Consider the following 11,824-nt stretch of genomic DNA (forward strand, 5'->3'; position numbering starts at 1 on the left):
ATCAATTACCATATAGCATGTATTCAACTCAAAAAACAGCAACAATTTGTTGTGGACAAAGGACAGCTGGACATATAAAGGGCCCCATCACCTTCAGTAGCTTAGGGCCTCGTCAAAGCCCAATCCCGCCCTGGTTGGGGGGAACCGAACTCACCTCTCTCTGGCGTGTCCCAGTCGAAGATCCACCAGGCGAAATACAGAACGCTGATAGGCCAGTAGGAGGTGAAGAGCAGGTAGACCAGGAGAACGGAGAAGAAGGAACCTGGGGGGAGGAGAGGGAAGGAGATTCTGTGGAATCTTGTTTTTATGTTGTATGCTGCATATGTGATTGCAAAATTCTGATTCAAAAACCAAATAAATTTATTTTTTTTAAAAAAACCAATATCACAATGTGGACTTCAAACCAGTTTTGGATCATATATCGATATATCTTCCAACTCTGAGTGCAAGAGCAGCGCTCCCCCCTCACTGGGATTCAGAGGCCCTGCCTGGGACCACAACCCCAATTTCACGGGACCCCCGAGGATGTGATCTGAAGCCTCCCTTAACCCAGAAGAACATTTTAGGTTGGAAGGGGCAACCCAGGGTCATCTAGCCCAACCCCCTGCGGTGCTGACTCCCTAGTCCAGGCACACCTGGCGGAAAGGTGCTTTGAAAAGAAGAGGGGGTTTGGCCTTTGGGGGAGGGGGTGAAATAAAAAAATTAAGGTTATATATATATATATATATGTATATGTGTATATATATATATATATATATATATATATATATATATATATATAAAATAAATGTACCAAGTAAACACGTACATAAATATATAAACCACATGTCTGAAACCCCACAGGAAAACAGCCTGGAAACCCATTTTGGCTCCCAAACTGACCAAACGATTTCTCTGCAAGGTTGAAGGAAAATGGAAAAGCCTCCCCATTGTCTTTTCCTTCACAAATCCTGTCTTAAGGGTATGTCTGTGTATGAACAGGGTGAGCCTGTGACCTGGCCCAGGAACTAAGTAGATATCATTAGAAAAGACTGGCCAGGCTCCCCCAGGGTATCCAATCAAGTGAGCATTAACAGGTAACCTGCCAGACAGGAGGTAAGCAACGCACTCAGATTTCTGTTCTGGACCACACTTTCTGTGATGTAGGTGTGATGTTTCTGGGGGTGGTCTTGGACTCCAGCGCTGGCAATTTAAAATGTCTACATGAGGGCGGGCACATCTGGGTTCTGGGTCCTCCTCCTTTCCTGCGTGTGAAGGGGGCACCCTGTTGCAACAGTTCAATAAAGATCAGACTAGCTGCTTTGCTTCTCAATATTCTCTGCTTGGCCTCTGTTCTTTTCTCCGACCGATGGAGAGCCTGCAAAGGACTCTATAAGGGCTCTTGTGTCCCCCATAAGGAAATACGGGCAGATTTTTGTTTCTTACAGGGGCCTGGCCTGCCAGAGGACCTCCCAAGGGCCATGGCCCCAGGAAGAGGAGGAGGCCAAGCTGCCCCTCTTCCCTGAGCACCCCCTGCCCCTCCCTCCCTCCCACCCCAGCTCCCAACTTACCAAAGAAGAGGAAGGTGAGGACCAACTGGAAGACGCTAAGAACCTCCAGGTGTTTCTTCAGATCCATCTTCTGGCTCTGGGTCTCAGGAAGAGATCCTGGGGGGGAAATCCACGGGAGTGGGGGCTGCAGCCAGGAGGGGCCCCTGCCTTGGCAGGAGGGAGAGCGTGAAGACACAGGTGTGTTCAGCACAGGTGGCCTCTGACCTGCATCCCAAAGCCCACCTGCTCCCCTTCAGCCGTGCCCTCAGGAAGGGGGCAGCATGTGGAGGAGGAGGGGGAAAGAGGCTCACTTGTCCAGGAGAAGACGTTGTCTTGCCCGCGGCTGCAATTCACAAGTCTCTCTCTGCCACCTGCACTTTGGTAGCCAGGTGAGTTGGCAGTAAGGATGCTGCTGGCACCCAGGTGAGGAAAAGGGGACCTGGCTGAGCTCTCCTCCTCTGAAAGGAGACAAGGCATGTCAGATTCTTTTCTTTTGACTCGCAGCCCTGCCTGGCACCTGTCTTGCTGGCCCTCTGCTCCCTCCCCTTGGCCCTCATTCCAGGGCCGCCCCACCCTCTTGGCCCACGAGACAAAGGTTGGGGTGCCAGGATTGATTGCCCCATCTGCCTGCCTCCCTTCTCCAAACCACGGAGAAAGCTGTGCTCTAGGAGATCATCATTATCATCATCAAATTTTATTTATATCCCCCCCTCCCCAGCCAAAGCCAGCGTCAGACCAGCATAAAATGCCATAAAAAGCAGGGAAGAACCATTTTCAAAACAACAGATTTATTTCAAAAACAGTGGGACTTCTGGTAGAACCATAAAGCGGTATAGTTGGAAGGGACCCCCAGGGGTCATCCAGCCCAACCCCTTGCAAGGCAGGAATCACAGCTTTGGTGGTACTGTAGCTCTAGGGAAGAAAGAGTGCCTCTGAGCAGGTGAAGAGTACTCTGAGGATCCACAGCTGCAGCTGCCTCCCTTTCAAAGGGATCAAGCGCAGCTCCTCCTGATGGCCTTTAGGTGCCCCTGGAAGAAAGACAGGGTGAGAAATCACTGGGATTTCTGAAGCACCCTGTGGGTGGGGGTGTTGGGGGCAGTTCAAAGGTTGCCCCCTCCTCCATCTCCTGCCAGGCAGGGCAGTGAGGTCCAGTGGCGTAGCGTGGGGGGTGCAGGGGGGGCCGGCTGCACCGGGCGCAACATCTGGGGGTTAGGGTTAGGGGGCGCAAATCCACGGGTTAGGGGGCACAAATCCACGGGTTGGGGGGCGCAAAGTACTTGCCTTGCCCCGGGTGCTGACAACCCACGCTACGCCACTGGTGAGGTCCAAGCTGACCTGAGCCTGGCGGGGGCAGAGGTAGAAATTACGCAAACCTTTTTCTGGCAAGGACATTGCTTCCTGCCTCAGGGCAGCGCAGCCTCTCTACAAATTAGCATTTATATATCCCAGTACTTTCCTCCAGAAATCTGTAAGCATCAGACATTGCATAAGCATACACTTCAAAGAGGCATTCTCATTTTGTTTTTTTATAGAATATTTATTAAGAGATTTTAAACAATTTAAACAACACAACAATCTTCCCATTCACAATCCGTAAAAAAGAAAAACACCATAAACCAAATAAAGACAAGAAAAACATACAAAGCATACAGAAAAAACAAGCAAAAAAGACATAAAAAGACAAAAAAAGAAAATGATTCAATTTCTTAAATATTATTTCCATAACCCTCTTTCATGACTCTCTCACGTCTCCCTTTTCTGTGTTCCTGTTTATAAAATCTTATTCAGCAATACTTCACCTTCTTTCAAATCTTATTTTATATTATACATTTCAGCTATTACATCTCTAATTTTTCCCTTTTCTTATCAGTTATTTGAGCTTAACATAATATTATTCAAATTTCACCTTTGTTCTTATAAACCAATTTTTACATACGCCTCTCAAATTTGTCACTAATGCCACATTATCTTTATATCCTGCATCGTTCTAACATTCATACAATTTACAATGCTTTTGCAAATAAACCTTAAATTTCTTCCAGTCCTCTTCCACTATCTCTTCTCCCAGGTCTCGGATTCTGCCAGTCATTTCTGCCAGTTCCATGTAGTCTATCAGTTGCATCTGCCATTCTTCCAGAGTGGGCAAATCTTGAGTCTTCCAGTACTTTGCGATGAGTATTCTTGCTGCTGTTGTCGCATACATAAAAAAAGTTCGATCCTTCTTTGGCACCATTTGGCCGACAATGCCCAAAAGGAAGGCCTCTGGTTTCTTCAAGAAGGTATATTTGAATAGCTTTTTTAGCTCATTATAGATCATTTCCCAGAAAGCCTTAACCCTTGGGCACGTTCACCAAAGGTGGAAGAATGTTCCTTCAGTTTCTTTACATTTCCAACACTTATTGTCTGGCAAGTGGTATATTTTTGCAAGCTTGACTGGGGTCATGTACCACCTATATATCATTTTCATAATATTTTCTTTCAAGGCATTACATGCCGTGAATTTCACACCGGTGGTCCATAACCGTTCCCAGTCAGCAAACATAATATTGTAGCCAATGTCTTGCGCCCATTTTATCATAGCTGATTTAACCGTTTCATCCTGAGTGTTCCATTTTAACAGCAAGTTATACATTTTTGAAAGTACCTTAATTTTTGGTTCTAACAGTTCTGTTTCTAGTTTCGATTTTTCCACCTGGAAGCCTGTTTTTTTTGTCCATATTAAAGGCCTCTCTGATCTGAGCATAATGTAACCAGTCTCGCACTTTATCCTTTAATTTCTCAAAACTCTGCAGTCTCCATGTGTCTCCATCTTTTTCTACTATTTCCCAAGAGGCATTCTCATTTTGGCACCTCCAGCAAGACGTCCTTGTAGATCATCCCTTTCTATACTGATGTATCGGAGACCAGTATTATTTCTGGTTGTATAAGACGTAGTTTACAATCTAATGGCACATTAGCCACAGAAGGTAAAACACTGGTTTACAAAAAATATATATAATAATAATAATAATAATAAATTTTATTTATATCCCGCCCTCCCCAGCCGAAGCCGGGCTCAGGGCGGCTAACAACAATAAAACAGTATAAAAGTATAACATAAACAACACTCTAAAATCATTCATTGTAAAATTAATTAATTCAGGCCACTGGCAACCATTGGACCAGAGCTCCGCGAAGATTGCCAAGGGAGGGAGTCAAGGAATCAAAACAATCCAATGAAAACATGAACACCCACAATTAAAATTCACAAATAAACATCAGAAGCCTGGAGGGCCTTCGGAATTCTGGGACTGTCCCTGGAAAATCAAGACACTTGGAGGGTGTGGCAGGGAACTCTTCATCTCAAGGTCGTGGGTTCGAGCCCATGCTGGGCCAAAGGCTCCTCTTTTTCATTTTCAATGTTACAAAGAATCAAAATACAAACATCATATTTCCTTTGACTCCCCCCCCCCCTTTGTGGACCCTTAGGTTACAATTTTTGTCCTGCATCTCCTCCCTGACTCCAGTTATTATAAGTCCTTACTCCAATCCATGATTCAAATTTTTACTACACGTTTTCTGTCAAACCAAGAAAGCCAAGAAAGTTGCGAGAAGGCTGATCAGCTGGATGCGCTGATGGCGGCTAGAAGAAGAAGAAGAGTTTGGATTTGATATTCCGCTTTCTCACTCCCCTTCAGGAGTCTCAAAGCAGCTAACATTCTCCTTTCCCACAACAAACACTCTGTGAGGTGAGTGGGGCTGAGAGACTTCAGAGAAGTGTGACTGGCCCAAGGTCACCCAGCAGCTGCATGTGGAGGAGCGGAGACGCGAACCCGGTTCCCCAGATTACGTGACTACCGCTCTTAACCACTACACCACACTGGCTAGGTCAACTTTTCCTGAGAAGAGGAGAAAGCTTTGTTCCTTTCAGCTACTTTGTGTTATACAGCAGAGCTAATGCATTTTAGGTTTGCATCCTCAAAGAAAGAATTTGGGAAGTCTTGAGACCTAGTTGGGGTGACTACACACTAATTGGGGTGACCACACAGTCAGGATTTGGGTATCCTGTCCCTTCATTCCCCCCCCCCTTTTTATTTTGGACAGCCTTCCGTCCCAAGGAGGCACTGGCTGATATTCTCGGGCTAGTGCTATAATCTGGGGCCGAACCATTCGTGACACCGTTTTATGCATCATATTTTGCAAGCATTGCAAGAAGCAAGGTACATAGGAGCAGAAAAGAAGCAAAATTATCATTGGGCCTAGTAACATCATTAAAAGTCCTCTAGGTTTGGAAGTCAATCAGTCCACCAGGACATGTCCCATCCGTTCCAAGCAGGGACAGGGACATGGGCCACTTTTTCAATTTCTGCTGCCAAATTTCGAATAGCTTCAGCACGGTCAGAGATGTTAAAGCAACAGGCCCCTCCTGTCAAATTTAACGCAACACAAAATCCGCCCTGTCGTGCCAGGAGAAAGTCCATCCCTAAGCGGAGCTGAAGGACTGCTGTGTGCGTCTCATCTAATTGGGTGGCGATTAACCGGAGGGCTGTGGCTGTGGCATTGGCGACAATCTCTACTACTGCTTGAAGTCTTATCATGCAGTTTAAATTATAAATTGGCCCCCTTGCCCCTGTGATTTTTTCTCCCCGATTCCATGAGGCCGGATCGTAATGGGCCACTATCCTTTCTGGAGGCCACTGATCCTTGCCCCAATTTTGGGAGCTGCCTCCTGCAACTGCTACTAGGTCAACCGAGCGTCTCCTCCGACGGGGTGCAGTGGCAATCGGCTCATAAATCCACATGGGAGGAATTAAAGAGGCTGGAAGCACACTCCATACCATCCCTTTGGCAGGATATGAGAAGCCAGCTTTCCACACACCCAATACACATCATTTTATCGAGCAGAGATACCATCTCCCCCTTCTGAAGCCCTTGCCAAGTGCGTCAGGCATGTACCGTATTTTTCGCTCTATAACACGCACCTGACCATAACACGCACGTAGTTTTCAGAGGAGGAAAACAAGAAAAAAATATTCTAAACAAAACAGTGGATGTATGATTTTTGTGGTTCATGCTGTGGCCACAGACATGTGATCTGACGGTGAGTTTGGGGTAGCCCAATGCAAAAATCCTGAGCATCCATGTGGGTCCATGCTTTGTAACCACGTTTTTGCGCCATTGCGGCCCCATGAAACAGTGGGTGCGTGTGTGGTTTTTGTGCAGGCTGTAGCCATGGACATGCTATGTGATCTGATGGTGAATTTCGGGTGACCCAGTGCAAAAATCCTGAGGATCCATGTGGATCCGTGCTTTGAAACCACGTTTTAAGTGGGGAGGGAAGGAAAAGCACTCAAGGGACAAGGAGCACACGTGGGGGGGTGTGGAGAAGGATGCTGCTAATAATGCAGGAGAGGCTCCTCTCCGACTTTGCTCCTTTAGAACAAGCAGGCTCTGCGTCTCTCCCTCCTCCCCAGCAAGGAAACCACGATAGTAACCACTCTGAGACAAATCAAGAAAAAGTGTGACCAACACTCTCCCCCAACAAGCACAGTGAGGTCAAAAAACACACACACAGAGAGAGAGAGAACTGGCCCTAAAGTTGCAGGGCGCTGGAAGTCGCAGGGGCGCTGGGGGAGTGAATGGGAAGCAAGAGAAGGAGAACGATCCCTCACACACACACAGACACACGGAGTGTCAATTCTAAAGTCGCAGGGGCGCTGGGAGAGTGAAGGGGAAGCAAGAGGAAAAGGAGCCCTCACACACACAGAGACACACAGTGTGGATTCTAACGTCGCAGGGAGAGTGAAGGGGAAGCAAGAGGAGAAGGAGCCCTCACACACACACAGACACACAGAGTGTGGATTCTAATGTCGGAGGGAGAGTGAAGGGGAAGCAAGAGGAAAAGGAGCCCTCACACACACAGAGACACACAGTGTGGATTCTAACGTCGCAGGGAGAGTGAAGGGGAAGCAAGAGGAGAAGGAGCCCTCACACACACACAGACACACAGAGTGTGGATTCTAACGTCGGAGGGAGAGTGAAGGGGAAGCAAGAGGAAAAGGAGCCCTCACACACACACAGACACACAGAGTGTGGATTCTAACGTCGGAGGGAGAGTGAAGGGGAAGCAAGAGGAGAAGGAGCCCTCACACACACACACACAGACACACAGAGTGTCAATTCTAAAGTCGCAGGGGCGCAGGGAGAGTGAAGGGGAAGCAGGAGGAGGAGAACGATAGCTCAAGCACACACACACACACAGCCCCTACAGTGGCTAATCCAAAATCGGACAGCAAAAAACTGCAGGCAGGGACAGAGAGCAGGGGTTGTTTTAAAGCAGCCAACTCCCGCTCTGCTTCTCTCCCTCCTTCCCGGCTCCGCTAGCTGACAGGAGCCACTTACACCCGCTTTGCTGTTTCAAAGCGAGCCACGGACTGCTCACGACTGCAGCAGATTCCCCCGCCATCTGTAGGCATTCGCTCCATAACACGCACAGACATTTCCCCTTACTTTCTAGGAGGAAAAATCTGCGTGTTATGGAGCGAAATTTACGGTAGTTAGATTACAGCCAGAAAGAGTTCCTAGTGCGGACTCACTCACGGTTGTCTGGGCTGGGAAGGTGCAATTACAACACTTCCAGAGTGAAACAGCAGCTGAAAAAAAACTTTGACAAAGTTCCCAAAAAACTTTCACTTGCTTTTTTTAAAAAAGAAGTTACTCTTGAGGTCCTTGCTTAGAGCATGGGGTGGGTAAACTTTGGCCTTCAGGGTTTATGTTGTGGGACTGTAGCTCCTAATTAGCTCCAGGCAGTATGACCAGCAGTTCAGGATGATGACATAGCAGCCAAGAGATAAGCGTGCAAAACTGATGTCCTACTACTTGTACTGCCTTTAGATCCAAGCCATAATGTGCTGTTGCTGCAACAGCCTTTAGCAAGAACAGATGAGATTGAATCATTTGTCGAAACCTTATTCCGTATGCTGAACAACCACACAAAATTATTACTTGAGACAAAGTATTACCAACCATTCATCAAAGGATTATCCAGTTTATGGGACAGTGGCGGGGGCACTGTGTTTGTTTGTTAACGAAGGGGAACGCAAAGAAGAATCTGGAACCAGACCCCTTCTGCCGCTAGGCGTGGGATGGGATACTGTCTAGCAGCTATGGGATTAGCAGATGGTTTGGGCTTCGCGATGATGGGGGGTATATTTCTAGCCATGCCCGGGGGGTTATCTTCAGCCCATACCTCAAGATTCATGAGGCGCCAGTGTTCCCTGTTGCAATGTTGACCTCATGGGAACCTGTTTTTGTTGGGCCCGGTCTATCCTAGCAAGTCTCTTCCCCCCCCCCTCTCAGGGCCATTGCCCCATATGCTCCTGGCTGGTGAGGTGGGGTCCAGGCAGGTCCCCCGGGGGCTGGGGGTGTGCCATGGGTGCCGGTCACAAAATGGCTGCCATGGAGGGGGGGCAGTTGTAGGAGAGGCTGAGCGGGGGGGGGGGGCAAACAGCCTCCTGCCCCTTTTAGGGTTTCAAGGCGAGGGTATTCTTGTAAGAATTCTAAGGTCTCAAATATAAATTAAACTCTCAAGGCAAACACCTACATAAGTATATAAACCAGGTGTCTGAAATAGTACAGGAGAGCAATCCTGAAGCCATTTCGACTCTCCCAAATTGACCTCAAATATTCCTCCGCAAGGAGGAAGGAAATGGGGAAAGCCTAAAGGGAATATCTTGTGTGTGTGCTCTGTTTAACCAAAGTCAGCCAAACTGGCTTATTTTTCACATCCACTGACACCAACATGCTTTCTCTATTTTCTTCCTGCACCTTAGTAAGAAGATTGATACATTGAATAGCGACAGCTGTCTGGTTGTGTTTCCTAAGCATAAAACAAGCATTTCATTAATAAATGAAGTGGTCTGTTGTGAATTGCTCATACCAAAACGTAGCTTAGAGCATCTAATATAGGAATTCAGTCAGTGGGCTCCCTTTATGGAGTTTTGCTGGCAAGCTCTGCATTTCGCTGGGGAAAGAGAAGGGCCTTGAGCAAAACGCTCTCTGCATGTATTAAAAAGTTTTTAAAAGGAGAGTACCTCTCAGCACGCCCAGAGGCCTTTGCCACACACCCTGAAAGGAGCGAAATTAAAGACACTGTTACCGGAAAAATCCGAGGGCTCCCTTGGGCAGAAATCAAGACACCAACCAGAGCAATTTGGAGCAAATCAGCAGCCTGTAGGCTCGGTCTTTTTTTCTGTTTTGTTTTTTTTAAATAAATTTTTATTGGGTTTTCACATTTTATATTGACATCACAAACACATAATGACAAAGACAAACATGAATAGTTTCAAATCCTTGCTTTCTTAACCACAATCTCTGACTTCCCCGCACCACCCCTTCATACATCCTAATTCCAATAGTTGGCTCAGCAAGTTCTTACTTTCATCTTCAAAATATATTATAGTCCTCTTTTTTTTTAACTTAATTCTTCTTAATTAACCAATTTTAACTTATACATCAATTGTAATCTTAACATCTTTTCCTATGGTCAACCTAAGTTCCCTTCCACAAATTTCCCAATTTTAAGTATTAGGTACTAAACACACTAAAGTTAAATATCATAAAATTCTCCTCCTTTTGGATTCAAAAGCTCTCACCCCCCCCCTCTTTCCCGGTTTCGATCCCCAAAAGATGTCCACAATATCAGTCCTTAGCCTGGATTTCTCACGTCCGAGGCCTTCAAGTCCAAATCAGTCCCTCTCTGCCGATTTTGTTGGTAGTCCTTTATGTTGGTCATCGGGTCTCGAAGGAGCTCTTTCCCAATGGGATCCAAGTTTCTTACAACCAGTCCTCCTATTCATCTAGTATGGCTTTCTTAAAGATCTTTAAGCCCCATGCACCATCAGTAGTATTGTAGTCCCAGTCAGGGTCGTTAAGTAAAGTCTGGGCGGTCAGTGGGGCCATCGAGGCGGGTCGGTTCCGTTGGTAGTCTGCCCGAGCTAAAGCTTCCCCCGCCTTTGCCAGTATCTCCCTCTTTTCTGCTTCATTAAAAAGGACCCCAAGTAACATATGTACATCCGCCCACGTGGGGTTGTGGGTGGAGAAGATGGTGGCCACTTGGCGGTGGCATTTGTCAGGGTCGTCTCGAAGAGAGGGCATTTTGTCGGACCAGTTCATTAAATCCGAAGTAAGAAAGGGTTGGTGTGTGAAGACCATGCGAGGTGGGTCTCCTGCCCTGACCGGGGGTATAGGTAGTGCCCTTAGAGGAAAAGCGCCCTCTGCCTCTCCGTTTTGTAGGTTATCTCTATTCCGAGTTCTACTGGAGACTGGTCCGTCCCTTCCTTCGTTAAAAGGTTGCCCGTTGGGTAGGGCTCCTACATCCAAATCGAGTGGGTCTTCCCCTGTCTTGGGCGCACTCTGGGAAGGGTAGGGCGGCGATGTGATTGAAGGGCTTTGGGAAGGTGTAGTGGCAGGTGGATTTGTTATGTCTTCCCTGGGTCCCGCGCCTCCTCTACCGGCTCCTGCCCCGGACCCTGGTGGTTGGGGTGTTCTTGGTTCGGGATAATAGAAAGGGACAAGGGTTCTATCCAATTGCTCCTCTTGGGCTCTAATTTCATCGTATGGAGGAGGTCTGGCTGTTTTTAAAACGACCATTTGCCGAACAATTTGGGCTTGTTGCCGTTGGAACAATTCACGGGCTTCAACGAAGGCATTGAGATAGTAAAGCTGCCGGGGCTTTTCATCGGCTAAATAAGACTTAAGTGCCTGCATCTTCACGAGATTAAAGGAACCATGAGGTGGCCATTGAGAGGCCGGCTCCATATGGTGGGTGAAAGCAACCCACGAGATGTTGCAGAGGTCCCTTAGTTTAGACTTTGAGAGTCCCTTCCTCCCTCTCAGCTCTTTCCAATTTGAGAGAACGAATTGTAGAGGGGTATCGGAGTCCTCTCTAGGGCAGAAAGGCTTCATGGGAGCCTTGTCGCCTGGAGGAGTCCAGTCGGAATGTTTGGAAGCGTGGGCTCCCATTTCCTCTAATATATAGCAGGGTTTTCGTTAACGAAGTACACTAAGGGAAAGAAAGAATGGACAAACAAGGGAAAGGACAAAAGGAAGAGAGGGGCAGAGAAAGAATATTCTTTCAGTATTCAGGTTATCTGTGACCAACTCAATTCCTACCTATCAGTAAACTATAAATGACTTGTCTAAGACACCACAGGCAGAAGCCTGGAAACCCACGGGTCTCTTTACCCAGAAAACCACAGGTGCAAGCCTGGGGAAAAACCACGGGTCTCTTCACCCGGACAATAACCACAGATCCG

At 47.2% G+C, this 11,824-nt stretch overlaps 1 protein-coding gene and 1 long non-coding RNA gene across 5 annotated transcripts in view; both read right to left on the reverse strand.

Moving 5' to 3' along the window:
• Positions 1-2,087, reverse strand: part of LOC310692147 (2-acylglycerol O-acyltransferase 3-like) — a 53,800-nt gene extending 51,713 nt beyond the window's left edge. For 2 of the 4 annotated variants that reach the window (XM_083472759.1, XM_083472758.1), the window contains exons 1-2: positions 1,841-2,057; positions 1,551-1,646 (exon numbers count right to left, since the gene is read on the reverse strand). In XM_083472759.1, coding sequence (XP_083328885.1) covers positions 1,551-1,646; positions 1,841-2,006 — 262 coding nt within the window. In that variant the 5' untranslated portion in view covers positions 2,007-2,057. Of the gene's footprint in view, positions 1-154; positions 263-1,550; positions 1,647-1,840 lie in introns of all 4 variants that reach the window. The other 2 variants (XM_083472761.1, XM_083472760.1) reach the window with 2 other exon arrangements.
• A 3,015-nt stretch (positions 2,088-5,102) lies between these two features.
• LOC310692259 lies at positions 5,103-8,943 on the reverse strand. The gene is made up of 3 exons (XR_014518689.1): positions 8,075-8,943; positions 5,383-6,431; positions 5,103-5,141 (listed from the first exon to the last, which is right to left on the reverse strand). It is a non-coding gene; the product is annotated as an uncharacterized lncRNA (long non-coding RNA).
• Positions 8,944-11,824: the final 2,881 nt, after the last annotated feature.

This window comes from Podarcis liolepis (genome assembly GCF_965112155.1).
Source record: "Podarcis liolepis genome assembly, chromosome: 13".
Classification (NCBI taxonomy): domain Eukaryota; kingdom Metazoa; phylum Chordata; class Lepidosauria; order Squamata; family Lacertidae; genus Podarcis; species Podarcis liolepis.